Raw genomic sequence first — 19,718 nt, forward strand, 5'->3', positions numbered from 1 at the left:
CCTCAGTTTGTATTCTATATTTAAGAGTCTTTAACAGTTTGCTTCCCTCTCTTTTTGTTTTCTTCCTTCCTCTATGTTTATCTGTTTTGTTTCTTAAATTCCACATATTAGTGACATCATGTGGTATTTGTTTTTCTTTGAATGACTCATTCCACTTGGCATAATACACTCTAGTTCCATCCACGTCATTGTAAATGGCAAGATATCATTCTTTTAGATGGCTGAGGAACACTCAATTGTATATCTATATACCACTTCTTTATCCATTCATCAGTTGATGGACATTTGGGTTTTTTATGTCCACTGACAAATTTTGGGAAATTTTCAGTGATTATTTCTTCAAATACTTTTTTAGTCCCACCTTCTTTTTTGTCTCCTTCTGGAACTCTAATAATAGGAATGTTAGCTCTTTTATCACAGTCTCAGTGGTTCCCAGCTTCTGTCCATTTTTCTCCCCCATTCCTTATTCTATTGGGTAATTTCTATCACTCTATCTTCAAGATCATTGATTCTTTCTTCTGTCATCTCTATTCTGTTGAGCCCATCAGTCAGATTTTTGATTATTGCATTTTTCAGTTCTAAGATTGTTATTTGATCCTTCTGTATATCTGCTATTTCTTTGCTGAAACTTATTTTTTAAATTTATTTCAAGCATAGTTGTAATTGTTCATTAAGACATTTTGGTAATGGCTGCTGTAAAGTCTGTGTCAGAAAATTCCAACATCTGTATCATCTCAATGTCTGATGATTATTTTTTCTTATTCAAGTTGAGATTTTCCTGGGTCTTGGTATGATAAGTGATTTCCAGGTATACCCTGGACATTTTGAGCCTTATAAGACTCTGGATCTTATTTAAATTCTTCTGTTTTAGAAGCCCTCCTCTGACATGACACTGGATGGAGTAGGAAGGCTTTACCTCATTTCCTACTCACCCTCCTTTGTGACACCCATGTAGGGGATTAGAGCCTTGTTATTGTTGGATGGAGGTGGAATTTTAGGCTTTGTATTAGGCTTCCTCTGAAGCTGAGGTAACCTTCTTACTGCTCCCCTGTGGCCTAAACTGACATCATGGAGTAGTGGTCTCATTACTGTTGGAAGTGGGGAAAGCCCTGACTTTCTACTACGTCTCCTCTGACATCTCTAGTGAGTGAAAGAGGCCTCTATACTACTGGGTTGTAGTCTATGCTCCCCAGCTGGTTGTCTGTGCTCCCCAGCTGGTTGCCACAGGAAAGGAAGCTTCATTATCACTTGGCAGAAATGAACGTCTGGCTTCTAACTCAGCCTTCTCTGACACCAGTTTGGTGGAGGATTGGGCCTTATTACAGCCTGGTGAGGGTGGGAGTCTAGGATCCCCACTTTGCCTTTGCTGATGGGGGTTGGGATGGGGCCCTAGTTGTTTCCATTTGTCTGGAGTAGAGAGGATCTTGTCTAAGAGTTTTTAGTCCTCCATAGGTTGCCCCCTTTCTATTTCTTTGACTAGAGAGAGAAAGTCTTTCTTGGGGCTCCTTTTTCATCAGTATCTGTTGATAGGTTGCTAGATTGATGTTTTTTTAAGCTCTGTGTTCAGGATAAGTGAAGCAAAAATGTAAATTCAGGGAACTCACTGTAGTGTCATTCCTTGAGTCTTAAGGTTCCTAGCTCACCTGGCTTCTTTTCTCTACCTTTCAGAATTTTTTATATTTATTTTTAAAGTCCAGCTTTAAAAAAAAATATTATCTTTTAAATTTAGCTTAGGTTTAAAAAAAAAGTAAGTCTATTCTATCTTGGTTCAGAGCTTTGAACCCTCCTTTTGCTTTCTAGTACATAGACTAGCATTTTCTCCCACCACTCAGTTCTGGCTCCTTACTTTGGTTTCTCTTTTTCTCCCCTCTTTAAGACTCACTCTCCATCAAGATTAAGGTTTTAGATGAAAATTTTCTCTACTCTATATATACTCACTCAAAGAAATTATTTTTTCTCTGAACTCAGCTGTCACTTTAATGTCTTCTAAATCTACATAACCAGAATTAACCTCTTGCCCAATTCAGTCTCCCATTTTCACCTACTCCAAAACCATTTTCACTTATTTGCTTTTAGCTTTTAGTATAAGACTAAAGTTTAAATATGTGCCAACCTCAAACTCAACAGCCATCATCAAATGTTACGGGCATACCTTGAAGATGTTGTGGATTCAGTTCCAAACCACCAAAATAAAGTGACTCAAATGAATTTTTTGGCTTCCAGTGCATAAAAAAGTTATGTTTAGACTAGACTGTACTCTATTAAATATGTGATAACATATTCTAAAAAAACCAATGCACATACCATAATTTAAAAATACTGTATTACTAAAATTTGCTAATTATCATCTGAGCTTTCAGTGAGTTGTAATCTTTTTGCTGGTAGAGGGTCTTCCCTCAATGTTGATGGCTGATTACTGATCAGGGCAGTGGTTGCTGAAGGTTGGGGTGGCTGAGGTGATTCCTTAAAATTAGATAACAGTAAAGTTTGCCACATAGACGGACTATTCCTTTCATGAATAATTTCTCTATAGCATGTGATACTGTTTGATAGCATTTTATCCACAATAAAACTTCTTTCAAATTGGGGTCAATCCTCTCAAACTCTGCCACTGTTTTATCAACTAAGTTTATGTAATATTCAAATCCTTTGTGATTTCAACAATCTTCACATCATCATCAGGAGATTCCTTCTCAAGAAATTACTTTCTTTGCTCATCCATAAGAAGCAATTTCTCATCCATTAAAGTTTTTTCATGAGATTACAGCTATTCAGGCACATCTTCAGGCTTCACTTCTAATTCTAGTTCTTTTGCTATTTCCATCACATCTGCTGTGATTCCTCCACTGAAGTCTCACACCCTAAAGTCATCCATGGGGGTTGGTATCAATTTCTTCCACATTCCATTTACTGTCAATATTCTTCAATATTCTTAAAGGCGTCTAAAATGGTGAATTCTTCACAGAAGATCTTCAATTTACTTCACCCAGATCCAGCAGATGAATCATTATCTATGGCAGCTATAACCTTACTAAATGTATTTCTTAAAAACGTAAGACTTGAAAGTCAAAATTAGTCCTTGACCCATGGGTCGCAGAATAGGTGTTGTGTTAAGTAGGCATGAAAACAACATTAGCCTTTTTAAAATGTGTATTTATTTTTGAGAGAGAGAAAGAGACACAAAGCACAAGCAGGAGAGGTGCAGAGAGAGAGGGAGACACAGAATCCGAAGCAGGCTCCAGGCTCTGAGCTGTCAGCATAGAGCCCAATGTGGGGCTTAAACTCACAAACCATGAGATCATGACCTGAGCTGAAGTCAGATGCTTAACTGACTAAGCCACTCAGGCACCCCAAAAACAACATTAATCTTGTGTCTTCAGAGCACTTGGGGAGCCAGATGTATTGTCAATGAGCAGTAATATTTTAAAAGAAAACTTTTTTTTTTGAGCAGTACTTCTTGACAGTGGACTTAAAATATTCTGTAAAACATGTTGTAAACAGATGTACTGTCATCCAGGCTTTGTTGTTCCATTCTACAGCACAGGAAGAGAAGATCTATCATAATTCATAAGCTTCCTAGGATTTTTCAGCATGGTATACGAGGATTGGCTTCAACTTAAAGTCACGAGCTGCATCAGCCCCTAACAAGAGAATCAGCCTGTCCTTTAAAATTTGAAGCCAGGCATTGACTTCTCCTCTTTAAGTATGCAAGTCTCAGGACTTTTCTCCAATAGAAGTCTGTTTCATGTACATTGAAAATTTGTTTCTTTAGTGAAGCTGTCTGCATTAATTGTCTTAGTTCTTCTGGATAACTTGGTGCAGCTTCTTTATCAGTATCTGATTTGTCGCCTTGCACTTTGATGTTTTGGTGACAACTTCTTTCCTTAAACCTCATGAACAAATTTCTGTTAGCTTCAACCTTTCCTCATGTAGCTTCCTCAGCTCTTGCAGCCTTCCAGAATTGAAGAGAGATAGGGCCTTGCATTGACTTAAGGGAATGTTGTGACTTGTTTAATCTTCTATCCAGGCCACTAAAACTTACTCCATATCAACAATAAGGCTGTTTGTTTTCTTATCATTTGTGTGTTTACTGGAGTAGCCATTTTTATTTCCTTCAAGAACTTTTTCTTTAGGTTTACAACTTGGGTGTTGATGCAAGAGGCCTAGCTTTCAGCCTATCTCAGCCTTTGACATGTCTTCTTCACTAAGCTTAATCATTTCTGGCTTTTGGTTTAAAGTGAGAGACATGCAGGGCATCTGGGTGGCTCAGTTGGTTAAGTGTCTGACTCTTGATTTGGGCTCAGGGCATTATCTCATGAAATTGAGCCTGGCATCAGGCTCTGTGCTGACAGTGTGGAGCCTGCTTGGGATTCTCTCTCTCCCTCTCTCTTTTTCCCTCCCCAGCTCACACTGTCTCCCTCTTTCTCAAACTAAATAAATAAACATTTAAACAATATAATAAGTGAGAGATATGCAACTTTCACTTGAATCCTTTGGCCATTGTAGGGTTATTAATTGTACTAATTTCAATACTGTATGTCTTTGGGAATAGGCAGGGCTGAGGAAAGAGAAAGAGCTAGGGGAACAGCTGGTTGGTGGAGCAGTCAGAGCACACACAATATTTAACAAGTTTTCCCTCTTGGGGAATGGTTTATAGCACCCCAAAACAATTACAGGAGTAATATCAAAGGTCACTGATCACAGGACATCATAATAAATACAATAATAATGAGCAAGTTTGAGTATTATGAGAATTACAGAACTGTGACACAGAGACACAAAAATGGAAAAATGGAACCAATAAACTTGCTCAACAAAGGATTGCCATAAACCTTCTATTTGTAAAAAGTGCAATATCTGTAAAGTACAATAAAGAAAGTATTTAAAAATGAGTTAATGCCAATATCTGTTTTTCCATTTTCAAGTTTCTTCTCTATATTACTTGGTTTCATTATCCTTGAAGTCTTCTTTTACTTTTATATCTTTTTCAGATGCAATCATAAAGACCTAGGAGATGTTTTCCCCCTTCACCATATCTTCCAAATTTATCTCTGTCCCCATTCTTTCTCCTTAACACCCTGGTCTATTCCTTCATTCTTTCATATCTTAACCATTAAAATTGTTTCCTGGCTTGGTTTCTTCTAGTTTCAGAAGTTTCTGTTATGATACGTTCATTCCTGAATAAACTTCCTGTTCTGTTTCTCACTAAACCACTCATTATAAATAACAGGACTTATGGGGAAAGTAGGGCTAGAGATAGACCAACAGACCCTTCAGAGGCTATGTAACTTTGTAACCGGAGACATAGCAATACCAGCAAAGTTTTGCCTTGAAAAATAACTTGGTCAATGTGGACAGGCAGGATGCACAGTGGGGCTGGTACTGACTTAGGGTTTAATAAAAACTCACAGAAACAACAGCGTGGAAGTATGAGCTTGCTGGGGCCAAGACATTGAGCATGCGAGGGTATTCCTGAGCCGAGGAGAAATTGCAACCTGCCAGGATCCATGAACTAAGTGGGGCCATGGTGTTTCTCTGGCAGGGGGAGTCCAAGAAATATTTTCTTAAACATTTTAATATTTAAATATATAAATAATATAAATTATAAATAATATATAAAGATTAACATTTAATGTTGAAATATTTTAAATATTTTCTTAAATAGAGCCCCAAACACTTCTACCTGTGCAACAGCTCAGTTGAGAGCCTTTTTCTCTTTTTCTGAATGTCATAATTTACTTCCATTATTCTGGCTTCTCTGCCTAAGACAAAACACGTATAAATCATCATTTCCATCTTATAATGACATAATTCCCCAATTCACCAATCATGTGTGAGCTAACTAGTTCCAGCAGGACAGACTATCTTTCCCTTAAAAAAAATTTTTTTTAACGTTTATTTTTGAGAAAGAGACAGTGTGTGAGTGGGGGAGGGTCAGAGAGAGAGGGAGACAGAATCAGAAATAGGCTCCAGGCTCTGGACTCGGGGCTGTCAGCACAGAGCCTGATGCAGGGCTTGGACTCAAAAATCGCAAGATCATGATGGGAGCTAAAGTCGGATGCTTAACTGATTGAGCCACGCAGGAGCCCCATATCTCTCCCTTTTTGATACTTGGTGGTGGACATAACCTGATGCACCTTGTGAGGCTGTTAGCCATACTGCTGTTTTTTTCCTTCAATTGCTTTATTCTCAGACTCATTTGTTCTTGTCTTTTAGGCAGATTTAAATTTTGTTGTCTCCAGAATCTTCCATTTCTTCATTCTAATCTTCTCTGTCTTCATATAGGCTTGGGTTTCAATTATCAAAATGATTTATGTGTATACTACATGTATTTACACTCTTTTTATATCTCCTAAATCTGCTTCATCTATAGCATAGGAGGGTGTAGATGAACACTTATTGATGAATTGATTTAAAATTACAAACATATTCCAATTTCAGTTATTAATAGTAGGAGTTAATATTTTTACATGAACAAAAGAAAATGCACAAAGAAGTTAATGTAATGCAGAGGGGAATAGCTGAATGTCTGGGTTAGAGCACTCTGGATTCAAATTCAATTCTGCCGCTGAATACATGTGCCATCAGGCAAATTACTTAATTTCTGAGTTTTGATTTCCTTATTGTTAAAGCAGAGAAAATGAAACCTCACTCCACATTTTGTTACCAGAATTAACACGAGTTTGTGAGATAGTATGTTAATTAAGAGCTCCATAGAGTGCTGAACACCTAATGGGTGGTTAGTACTAAAGACCCTGGATTTTGAGGAAAAATCAGCCTGTGCCTTATTTTTCTGAGCTGTATAAAGAAAACATCTGTCTGGAGTTCACAAGGCATAAACAGTTGGAATTAGTGGTTTTAAATATGTGTTTACCAAGTTCTGTTTTATACCAGGCTCTATGCTAAGCACTTTATATTTACTGTCTTATCTTCAAAATTATCATCAAAGGTAGTATTATTAGGAGCATTACAAATATGTAAATTAAAGGTCTTAACCAAATGGAAGAGCCAGACTTGAGATTTAAACCCAGGTGTCTGACTCTAGTGTCTGTCCTTTTTATCAGTAACAGACTCTTCACCCTTCTTTGGGGAGCTATGTCACACTGATAAAGAACATGAGGAATTATTTTCTCAGATGTACCAGATAAGAGTACTCTTCTCCAAAGTGATGGCGCCTTTAGTCTCAGTGTACCGACTGAGAATCAAAGCCAGTGCTCCAGGTGTGGACCTCCTCCCTTGTGTGAATTACTGACACAGGGCATCACTTCTGCACATCTGAGCACAATGAGTTTTGAAAACTGCTCCTTTCATTAAATTCAAGTTAGAAAAATAACAAAAACTGCCATAATGAACTGAGTTACTAATTACCAATCTCTCTCTTTTCTTGTAGGGGGACTCCGGAGGACCACTGGTTAGTCCAGATGCTAGAGATATCTGGTATCTTGCTGGAATAGTGAGCTGGGGAGATGAATGTGGGCAACCTAATAAGCCTGGTGTTTATACTAGAGTGACTGCTTTCCGGGACTGGATCCATTCCAAAACTGGTATCTAAGAGAGGAAACTCTAGTAGAATGGAACACACTTTTGTGTATAAGCTGTTCTCAAAGATGCAAGATTGCACAAGTTTTGCAGGTCACTTAGATCTGACCCATCTAACTAACCTGTTTGTTTGATGCATGTATTTCCTTGCTAGCTCTGCTCCACACTGAGCATCCTGTTTCTGCCAGGTAGATTCTGTCCCAAGTTGCATTCATTTGTTTTCTAGAAGTTTTCTCCTTGAAGTTTTGGCTTGTTGATGCAAATTTCTTATGCACATATGCAATCTGAAGTGGTTCTTTCTTTCATTTCCGCAGCTTCTCTCCTCTCAGTAAAGCTTCACTTTCAAGGTGCAGGACAAAGGGTGAAAGGGAATGTTAGAAAGGAAAGAATTGTATTTTTATGTACAAAAAAGTATTAGGAGTTTTTTCCTTAAAGCAATGAGGAAAATGATCATATTCATTATGACAGGTCAGCCAAACAGAGAGCAAAATATCAAATACTTAATGATGGTGAAAGAATGGGAATTAAGGAAATACAGAGAAACAAGATATAGTTTTATTTTCATTTCTAACTAACAACTACAGTGATAATTGTGGGGACAATTCTGTTTTCCTGTGGCCTACAATAATTATACAGACTCCGTATAATGTGCTTGTTCTATGTTAAAGCAAATAATATTTATTTAACCTTGCACTGCTGAAGACATCAATATATTGTAATGGAAACATCATTCGTCTACTTGATATTATAATAGTCCATGAAGAAGAAGATGGGAAAATATCACTCCTCAATGTATTGCAAATTCTTTTAAAATCCGAGGTTATGAAAATTCATTTGAGAACAATCAGTGTACCTTATATATTAAGATTTTTTATGTGGTTGAATAGAAGAGAGTGAAGAGAGACTCAATATTTAATGATACGGGACTATCACCAAGTGCTGTGTCTTGTGTTTAAAGCTTTTCCAGCTACAGAGCCTTGAAGGGAATAAGGGCCAGGTGTTCATGTATAGTTGTAGTCATGCAAATGGAGGTCAGACTTCCGTTTTGAGATGATTACACATGTTTGCCTGCTACCTGCTCTTCCAGCTTGTGCTCAGGCCCCTGGCCTCAGACTTCCCTGGGCTTGGATGGAAGATATCCCAGGAAGTTTATCCAGGAAGCAGCCTCCCTGCTGTGTCTAGTATGGCATTGAATTGCTAACTGCTTACATACAAACCTGAAGAATAAAAGCCAAATGTCAGCCATTTTCAGAATTTTAGTTTTGGTAATTTACTAAGTTGGGAGAGACATAACACGCAAGTGATCTAGGCCATTATGAAGTTAGAACTCATGCCATGTTCATGGTGAGGTTTCACTAAATTTTTCATTACCCTTATCTCCTCGTATACAGCCACTCACTCAAATTCTGTATTGGTTCATAACCACTTTGGAAACTACAATCAGTGGAAAAAATTTGACTTCTATTGACCCAAATAGTATTGGCATATTAACTGGTAAAATATAGCACTTTGGTAAAATAAGCAGAAGACTAACATGAATGGACAGTGTTTGATATTTTGCACAAATTATTTTTGATCATTTAATATTCTGAAAAATAAAATTGAGGCAAGTGATGAATTTTAAACAAAGATTTAAGCACATTTCAAACTAAATTACTCTCAGTGTTCTACTCAAAACTGGTCTCCTGGTTTCAGAACCTTCTGTAGTTGGGCCTCTAGATGGCACCTGCAGGCTGTGGAAAAATAGACACAGACGTCTGGATCTTCCAGTGCTAAACATGATAGTAGAAATTCTGTATGAGGGTCTTATAAAGCCAAAAGAATACAATTCCTCTCTTTGAAGGCATTTAAAAATGAATACATGTAAACTGACATTATGATTAATATTTTCCAGAATTCTGGAGGTGACTTTCCAAACTAAAAATTTATAACATGTGATGTGAGGAATTTCTTCTGCAAGGCAACCTGAAGAGATTTAAATTAAGGAGAAATTGTAGAAGTTTAATTTCACAATGGCATCATAGTCCTCGGAGAAATACTTTTGATTCTTTCTTTTACAAAAGATTTGATAAACAGAGGTTGGGTCACAGTAAAAATACGAGTAGTAGTTCAAACGTTATGAGCTCAGAGAAATAGATAGAACAATATGTCATATTTTTAAAATAACTTCTTTTGAAAGATAGTATTTAGAGGGTCTCAGCATTTTTGAACATGTATATTTTAACTATGTCATTGGAGAAAGTTAAGAAGTCATGACTGGAATAATATTTATTAATTGTACAAGTCATAGGCAGTTCCTTTTATATCTTTTATCTCTCTTCCCACAGTACCTAGTAAAGTGCTCTGTATGTCATAGTCTTTCACTAAGTGTTGCTTTATATTTTTATCATGCAGAAAACACAGTTGTATTATTGTTTACACATTGACTTTAAAAAGTAATCCAGATTTTACATTAACTGTGTTATTTAAAGCCAGATGATTAAACACGCTAAACCTCAATATACTCACTTATTAGACAGGGATTTCAGTATTTACCTCAAATGATTGATTGTAGAGATTAAAATAAGGTAACATTTGAAAGTGGTTAGCAGAGTTCTTGGAACATAGTAGGTGCTTAAGAAATGGTAGCTATTATAACTATTACTGTAATTAAACTACAATCTTGTTTTAAACAATTGATACTTGATCATAATCGCTTGAATAGACATTTTTGAAATGAAGAGATAATTAGAATAATAGAATGGGCTGATTTCTTCTTTAGTGAAGACTCCTCCTGGAAGCCTTCCTTGACTCCCTTAAGAATATAACATCCTCTTTTATGAAATTCCTTACCACTTAAAAAATACACTTGAAAAAAAGTTTCCGATTATCATAGATTAATATATGGTTGTAAAATATAATACAGAGAGATCCTGTGTATCATTTACCTAGTTTCCCACAATGGTAAACTCCATGCTTAGTTATAGTATAATATCAGTCAAGAAGTTGAGATTGAGACCATCCATCAATCCATCAACCTTATTCAGATTTCCCCAGTTCTCAAAACATGCAATTATGTGGGTATGTGTGTATTTAATTCTGTAATTTTATCATGTATGGATTTATGTAACCACCACCACAGATGAGACGCAGCATAGTTTGATCTCAAGGATCCCTCAAACTACCCAAAACCACCTGGTCCTTCGCTGTCCTGTCCCCTCAGTCGCTAACTCCTGGTAGCCATTAATCTGTTCTCTATGTTTATGATTTTGCCAATTCAAGAATGGTATTGGAGTCATACTGTATGAAACCTTTAGAGGTTAGCTTTTTCACTCTACATAATCGCATTGGCATCAATCCAAGTTCTGTGTCAATAGTTCATTGTTTTATTGCTGAATAGCATTCTACAGTATGGATGTACCACAATTTGTTTAAGCATTCACTCATTGAAGGGCATTTGAGTTGTATACAATATTTGACTATCATGAATAAAGCCACTATAACATTTGTGTGTTGGTGTGTAGGTTTTGTGTGAACATTCATTCCTTTGGGACGAATACCCTAGAGTGCATTAATGGTTATAAGGTTAGCACATACTTAGCTTTTAAAGAAACTGTTATATTCTTTTCAGCTGGCCTCTTACCATTTTTTAAACTTTTCTGTACCTGCACTTTCTTTCCATGTTTTCTAAAACTTTTTTTAAAGTTTATTTATTTTCAGAGAGAGAGAGAGAGAGGGAGAAAATAAACAGGGGCGAGGCAGAAAGAGAGAGAGGGCAGGGGAGAAAGAGAATCCCAAGCAGGCTCTGTGCTGGTATGGCAGAGTCTGACACAGGCCTTGATCCCCCGACCCTGAGATCATGACCTGAGCTGAAGTCAAGAGTTGGATGTTCAACTGACTGAGACACCCAGGCACCCTTCCCTATGTTTTTTATATATATGGGAATAGATCTGATTTCAACAACTAGACTGCAAACCCCTTCAGGTGGAGGCCATGACCGTTTCATTTTTATAACCTTTATAGTTCTTAGGAAAGTATAATATTTATGGCACATACTCAGTAAGATTTATTAAGTAAACATTGAAGACACTAATAAAAGCAAGCAAACAGCAATACATGAGAAATTTTGAAAAGGAATTACTTTGGGTTGAAAAAATTAACAATATTGCCTTCATGTATGCATTATGCCATAATTTTTTATAATTCTGGACTTTGCCACAGTACCTCCAAGTATCTCATATTGCTTGATATATAATCTTGTTCTCCACAGTCTCCCACATGGAATACAATCAAATACAGACTAAAAGACATGGATTATATAATGATCTTATCCTTGAACCTGTTTATTTCCTGATACATAATGTATTTGGTGGTTTTCTGATGCATATGTATCAATTTCTACACTGTATCAGTGGAGTGTATTCCACTATAAAGATATACGTCATATACACTTGTTGGTATTAATTTTTATAACCCTGATTCTACAATTTTTTTGCTCTAATAACATTTTAATTGTATAACTCTCAAGGCTGGGTGGAAGACAGAGGCCTGTGACAATTAGAAGATGTTTCTTAGTTGACACTGATCCATTAATCAATACTTTGGCATAGCTGTAGCCAGTTTAAATAAATACCACTGTCAGTCACTGTAAGCACTGCTCTGCACATAGCTTTGACTCCTGCTCTTCATTCTTGCTTCACCACCTTATGACATTTGCTTTTTACCACAACCTTGATAAAATCCAGATCCCCCCCTACTCTTTTTTCATACTGTGCCATTGAACATGTTTGGAGAAAAATACAAAACTACATTGACAGGTCTAACTTCCAATCCAAGATCACAAACCTCCAGGACACCCTCAGTGCTTCTCCAACATCATATGATACCTCGCTGTTCACCTTCCCATTCTTCTAGATTTCTATTTCACATCTTTCCTTTCCTCAACTCTCCTATCACCTGCATTCCCCATTCTCCACTGATGATCTTGCTTCTCACCTCCTTCACTGAAAATTGAAGCATTTGGAAGAAACTCTTTACCACCACTATTCATGTGTCAGCAGCTGCTCCTGCACACCTGGCCTTCCTATCTGTTGCCCCAGGTGCTCTGACTGAAAGCCAAAACCTCCACCTGTACACTAGATCCCATCTTTTCTCACCTATGTAATTCACTCCAGCAACTCCCCCTTCCCTCTCCTACATCAAATTTTCTTTTTGTTATTTTCTCAATCTTAAAACACACACACACACACACACACACACACACACACACCCCAAAATTACCTTGACTCAACTTTTTCTACCAGTTGCAGCTCCAAGACTTTGCAGGAAAACTTTCTGAAAAAAATCCATCTGTATTTACTTCCTGTTTACTACCTCCTATACCTTTGTTTCCATTATTCCTTAAGCACATTTCAATCAAATTTTGGCTCTATAATTTCACAAAAACTGTTCTTCACAAGGACATTAATAGTCCCATTTGCTACATCTAATGGTGAGTTCTCATCTTACATATGTCATCAAAAGCATTTGACACAGTTAATCCCTCCTTCCTCCTTCCTAGACCACCTTCTTTTTCTTTCAGGTCCCTACACATTCTTGATTTCCTGCTACTCTCAGATTCTGTACTCACAGATAGTCTCATCTTCTGGTTGCCACCCTAGTCCTTGACCTCCTAATGTTGGCTTACACCTGGGCTACGACCTTGTTACTCTTCCTTGGTGATCTCATTCAGTCTCATGGTTTTAAATACCATTTACATAATGATATTTCCAGATTTTTATCTCTGGCTCAGATGTGTCTTCCCAAATCCAAACTCCTATGTCCAACTGCCTATTGGTATATTCATTATTGGCATCTTCATTAAGGTGTCTAATAGCTATTTCGTTAAAAAAATTTTTTTAATGTTTATTTATTTTTGAGAGACAGAGTGTGAGCAGGAGAGGGGCAGAGAGAGGGAGACACAGAATCTGAAGTGGGCTCCAGGCTCTGAGCTGTCAGCACAGAGCCTGATGTTGGGCTCAAACTCATGAGCTATGAGATCATGACCTGAGCCAAAGCTGGATGCTTAACAGACTGAGCCACCCAGATGCCCCTCTATTAACCATTTCAAACAGTGTGTCTTATCTCCAAACATGTTGTACCCACTGTCTTCCCCAACTCAGTCAATGATATTCTTCCAGTTGTTCAGGCCATAAACCTCTTGACTTCTCTTTTTCTCTCACATCCCACATCTAAAATTTTCTAGTTTAATAGTATTCTCTAGAATTTTGTGGGGAGCTGCCAGAAGAATGAAGATCAGCTGCCACAGGCAGGGCAGTGTTATCACTCCCCAGCCCAGCGCTGGAGACAGTCAGGCTGGGCTTTCTTATCGGCTCCTCAGGCGCTGTGCTAAAATCGCAGTTTTGGTTTCCCCTCTACCCTAGGCTTTTCCTAAAAATCACTTGACCCTGTTTCCTAGCAACCGAACCACTCAGCTGCCTTGTTTCCCCGCCTTCTACCCTTTATAAGATGTGTGTGTTCTCTCAATAAACGAGGCTTGATCAGAGACCTTGTCTTGCCTCCATTCTCTGTGCTCCCTGCCCTACCCCATTCTCCCCCCCTCCCTCAGGACTTGCTTCCACTGACCTGCTGGACGGGTCAGAATTTTGCCTAAACTCAAGCTCACTTGTGAATTGTTGGTAAATTTATCTTCTGTTCCCTTTTGAAAAGAATATCATTTGCTACTTTTTTCCATTCTCTGAACCTCCAAAATTCCAGAGACTTTAGCTTCAGTAGTTTAGTAATCATTTTCAACTATTCTTATTACTGTGGAAGAGAGTTCATTCTGGAAAAATAAGCATGAAAGCATTTATAATAGTGGAGTAGCTTCCTAAAATCTTTCCTTCCATTTGAGCTTCTGCTATTTACAATTTAGCCTCCTGTTCATGGTTGTCAAGGCACCTCAGTTAGCCTGAAACTTAAATTGTTCATTTGCTTATTGACATATAGTTGCCACACAATGTTATATTTAGTTTTAGGTACAACACAGTGATCTGACAAATTTATACATTATGCTATGCTTACCATAAGTGTACCAGCCGCCTGTCACCATATGGCACAATTACAATACCATTGATTCCCTATGCTGTAACTTTCATCCCTGTGACTTATTCATTCCATAACTAGAAACCTGTATTTGTAGCTTACTCTCTTTAGACATCATTTGGAATAATCAACTTGTCTGGGCATTTAGTGACAGGAATTAGTTCCAGTTTTCTCAACTGCCAAAACTTACATTTCCAGTTACAACCTTTTCAATGAACTCCACTCTCATATAAGTAGTTGCCTATTTAGCAGCTGTCCATAGACGTCTAAAAGCTCTCTCTAATGGAGCATGTCTACAAGTGAGGTCTTGATTTCCAGCTCCCATACCATACTTTTCCTAAGTGTTACCATCTCAATGGCATCAACATGCACCCAGGTGCTCAGGCCCCAAACTTCCCACCCCATTCAATCCATTCTACTTACAAAATATACCAGATTTTGGCAAGTTTTTACAGCCTCTGCAGTTCAAATAGCCATTTTCCTCACCTAGACAACCACAACATCTTTTTAACTCTCTGTCTCTTTCTCCTACTTAGCCTTGACATTCAGTTTCTTGCTTCAGACAGCTTGGAACTTTTTGAAATATTTGAACTCTGCCTCTCCCCTGCTCACTTTCTGTCTCTCTCAAAATTAAATAAACATAAAAAAAATTTAAAAAACCCTTTACAGTGGCTTTCCCCTGAATTTAGAAAAAAATTCAAAGTTCTCATTACATTCTATAAGGTTTAATATTTTACTTTGGACATTACTTCTATAATTTCATATCTTTCTACTCTTTCTTTAACTCTTCAACTACTTGGTCACTTTGGTGTCCCTCAAGCATTTCACGAATTCTCCTGCCTCCACACTTTCATTTTTGCTGCTTTTCTACCTGGGAAGATATTTCCCTAAATAGTCATGTGATTTTCCCTGTTCTCATTTTATTCAAGTCTCTGCTCAGATGTTGCTCTCTCGGAGAAGCCTACTTTGACCATTGTATCTTGTATAATTGTTTCTGTTACTCATTTCCCTTTTACCGTACTTTACATATCTTTATATCAATCATTTCTACCTGATACTACACACACACACTCACATACACAAACATGCATGCACACACACACACACACACACATACACACACTTAGAGTATAATCCCCAATATAATCTCACTTTAATTATATCTGCAAAGATTATTTTTCCAAATAAGGTCACAATCTGAAGAAGTTCCAGTTGGGGGACAATATTCAACACGGTACAGTGCCCAAGACAGAAGCTACAGTCTTTATGTATCCTTGGAAGTTACCTAATCTAATCTTGGAAGCAACATCCTGCTGCATTTAATTTGGTAGAAGTGAGTCAGTAAGTCCAGTCCACACTCAGGGGAGGAGATTGCACAAGGGTACAAATTCCAGGAGGCTGAGACCACTGGGGGCCATTTCAGAGACTCCCTGCCATGAACTTAGACTCAGAAAAGGTGTTCTGAAGTTAAGGCTCCACCCTGCTGCCGTGATTGACTCTATGATCTTAGTTTTGGTTCTCCTGAAAGCAGAACCTGAAACAATGGTTTCCATGCAGATAGTCTCCTGGAAGTCATCCTAGGAGTGGTGGGGTGAGGGTTGGGGGTTGGGAGGAAATAGCAAAGGAAAAGCCAAGACGTGGCTATGCGATTGAGTTGGGACCTCTGGGGGAATGGTTCTCCATCCCAAAGGGATTTCTGAAGGGCCTTATAGAACACTTCCTAGAATTACCTATCTGAGAAAATAAAGAAGGAATATTTCCCCTTATTCATTGAGAGCTGCCCCATGGGGAATTACCAATCTGCACTTCCAGTTTGTGCAAATGTTAGGGTTGATCTGGCTCCCATGACTCGCATGCTGAAGTATTTAAAGAAGTCCTATGATGCTTGAGGTGAAGTGATGTCAGACTGAAGGAGTCTGAAGTCTATGTGGAACTACCTGCCATATTTGGAATTGAGGTGAGACCAAGAAGATATAAGGAGTGCCCAAGAGATTTATGGTAAAAGGGAGTGGCTAGGAGAAATTGGAAATTCAATGATGAAAGAGTTTGCCTTTTCTAAGTCAGAAATAGTTCACCTACGTGACTGTCATATGCCTCCCCATTTTAGTCCTTGAGACTAAAAACTATGGCTCTTCTCCTATGTAAGACCTAGCTATTCTGTGACCTGAAGTTACTGTTATTCAGATTAACCATTGACTTGCTGCACCCACCGCTCCCAATAAATATTCACATACATAACTCTAATAGTTTTGTTATAAAGGCATTGGTCTTAAGATCTGGGCTATTAATTTATATCATAGTTGTGGACCTAAAAATCAAATAAGCCAACCTAATAAAAGTGATTATCCTCTCTCCATCACTGCTATCTAACAGGAATATAATGTAAGCTACACATGTATTTTGATTTTCTAGTGGACACATTTAAAAAAGCAAAAAAGAAACATGTGAAGTTAATTTTAATGATATATTTTTTAACCCAATTGTGATACTGTGGTTTATAACAAGAAATATATATTTGGTCTTGTAACAGTTAAGGGCAGGTGGCCACAAGATGGGCCACATTGTCATAATGATTATTTTGAATTAAAAAGCAGTTAAAACCCATCAGATTCAGGTAGAGCTCTTTACTTCCCCTCCCAGCTGCCTAAAAATTTAGAAGGAGGACTTGCTCTAGGAAGAGAGCTATCACCATAGCTACATCATATTCTGACTTAGGTGTGGGAGACAGTGATGACCCTACTAAAGCCTTCCCTTTCTCTCTTCAGATTTGCCCAACGTGTGCCATAGTTTGCTTGTCCCATTGCAATTCCTCTGCTATTTCCTAATAAACTCATTTTGCTGGTAAAATAACCAGCCATTTCATTTTTAAGCTTGACAATAGATCCACAGTATTTCAAAATGCTGGGCTTATTTTATTATTTCTAAAATGAGATTTACTAAGGATTATTCAAAGGATTTAGTGGTTTAGAAAAACATTTTATTTCAAATTAATTTTTGACTTCTAGAAAGTTGCAAAAATACTAAACAGTGTTCCCTTATAGTACTCGCCCCATCAGGTTTAATGCAAACATTAACCACAATACAATTACCAAGAACATTAGTACTATATTATTAGTTAACTACAGGCCATACTTGAGTTATTAAAAAAAATGGCAGTTGGGTGCTGAAGGGTATACTAATAATTTCTTTTACTACTTTTAGTACACATCTAAAACCACAGATCTCATCCTTTCAGGATTAAAACTTTTTAAAATTTTAAAGGAAATACAGTAACTTCTTTAGCTCCTAGAATTTCTTTTTGTTATAACTCATTTGAATACTCTTGGGACAACGGTTTTTCAGACTTTAGTGTCTATAAACTTACCAGGGATATTTATCAACAATTTGTCCTGGGCAACATCCCTACACCCATATACAGTTGGGCTGGGGGAGCCTAGGAATCTGCATTTTAAACACTCATGTGCTGATGGATCACTTTTTTATGAACATAGTATTAAAAGCAGATTTGGCAGAAATCATTGTGGTATACTGAGGGTTTGAAAGATCTTTCATCAATTATCTTTCAACTGATTTTTTTTAAAGAATGATTTACTAATATCAGTTCTTATATTTTACTATTAAAACATGCATGCGTTACCTGGAGGAACACATAGGTTACCTGTCTTTTTTTCCTGATATAAATTGTCATCCTATCTGGTAGCTACATCATGCAAGAGAGAATGGAAACAAGGTACAGGGTAGAACCCCAATATCTTTTTACAGAACCCTGTAAAAAGTCTTCAAGGCAGTAAAATCAGTCCTATGGCAACCCAGCCTCTAGAGGTGGGAAAGCAAATAGCTCATACACACAAAAAAACTATACTGACTCCAGTTAGCACAGTACCAAAATGTTAGTACCTTCCCATTTCTCCCCAATCTTACATAATCTACTACGCAAACATACATCAACTGTCAACCCTAACCTCCTTTGGTGCGTAAATTCTACATTTACCACTGCCTCTGCTGCATGGTCCTCCTATGTACCTCCTGGCCACTTAGAAACTTTGTAGGGTCAATCATATGTTCTAAAACATTAAGACACTATATTAATGATAGGGCTATTATCTTAATATCTTTTTATGTAAGCATGTAGACTTTAATAATTAAATTTTGTGATATTCAAGAAATTCACAAAACATTTTCAAAGAAACAACTTGTAGCAGAAGGCAAGTACAGCTATGATGTCTTTATGAGCACTAGAATATTTCTCTTGCTAGTTCTAGCACTTCTGTGGTGGAAATGAACAGATATAACTGATTTTAAGGTTTCTTTCTGCAAAAAGAAGCCATTTGAGAAGAAAACACAGAAGCTATTTTATAGTAGATGCTAAAAGACCTACCTCATAACATCCATAAATGTGGTTCCTTCTTCTCTTAATATTTTAGTTATTTAATTATTTTTCTGATTTAATTTCTATTTCTTAGGTTTCTAAACCATACTAAACATGGGAATAATGAACCAAAAATTTCCCAAATTTAAATAGGAAATAAATTACTTGCTGAAATGTCATGTTTCCAGCAACATCTATATATATAGTAAAACATATCTGAAGAGAGTATCGAGGAGTGCAAAACTGCTGCCTATAAATTGTGATGAGAAGACACAGTTTTGGTAGAAAATGGAGAGAATGGGTTTGACAGTAAGAAGCAGATTCTGGAATTCAGTTTGTCAAACATGGTTCAATCTAACTTTACTTTGTAATTGGGGCAAACATCCATGTTAGCTAATTGGCTTTATCTAGAGAAGAATGAAACTTTTCATATCATTGTGACAGAAGCTTGTTTTGCAAACAGGCGCAAAGTACCACAGAAGTTAGGCTCCTACCTTCCCATAGAAACTGGCAGAGAGGGGTGTTGTCTCTAATGGGATTTACAGCTCAAAGAGAAGCTTTTCAGGTCTTTGAGAAAGACATTCCTGGATCCTAAAGCTGACAAAAGGCTTATCTAGTTTTCTTATGTAACAGATACATGCAAAGAAATAACATGCAGAGCAAAAATGCATAATAGCTCAAGCATTATAGAATTTTATTTCTTGCTCACATGATTGTTTGTCCAAGGCTGGTGTTCCAGATCATCTAT

At 37.3% G+C, this 19,718-nt stretch overlaps 1 protein-coding gene across 1 annotated transcript in view; it reads left to right on the top strand.

The window, feature by feature from the left end:
• The window catches only part of LOC115284949 (transmembrane protease serine 11E-like), a 33,573-nt gene extending 26,021 nt beyond the window's left edge, over positions 1–7,552 (top strand). The window contains 1 exon segment of the mRNA XM_029931412.1: positions 7,391–7,552. Within this exon segment, the coding sequence (XP_029787272.1) occupies positions 7,391–7,552 (162 nt within the window).
• The last annotated feature ends 12,166 nt before the right edge of the window (positions 7,553–19,718 follow it).

The sequence above is a fragment of the Suricata suricatta genome, chromosome 1 (assembly GCF_006229205.1).
Source record: "Suricata suricatta isolate VVHF042 chromosome 1, meerkat_22Aug2017_6uvM2_HiC, whole genome shotgun sequence".
NCBI classification, from domain to species: domain Eukaryota; kingdom Metazoa; phylum Chordata; class Mammalia; order Carnivora; family Herpestidae; genus Suricata; species Suricata suricatta.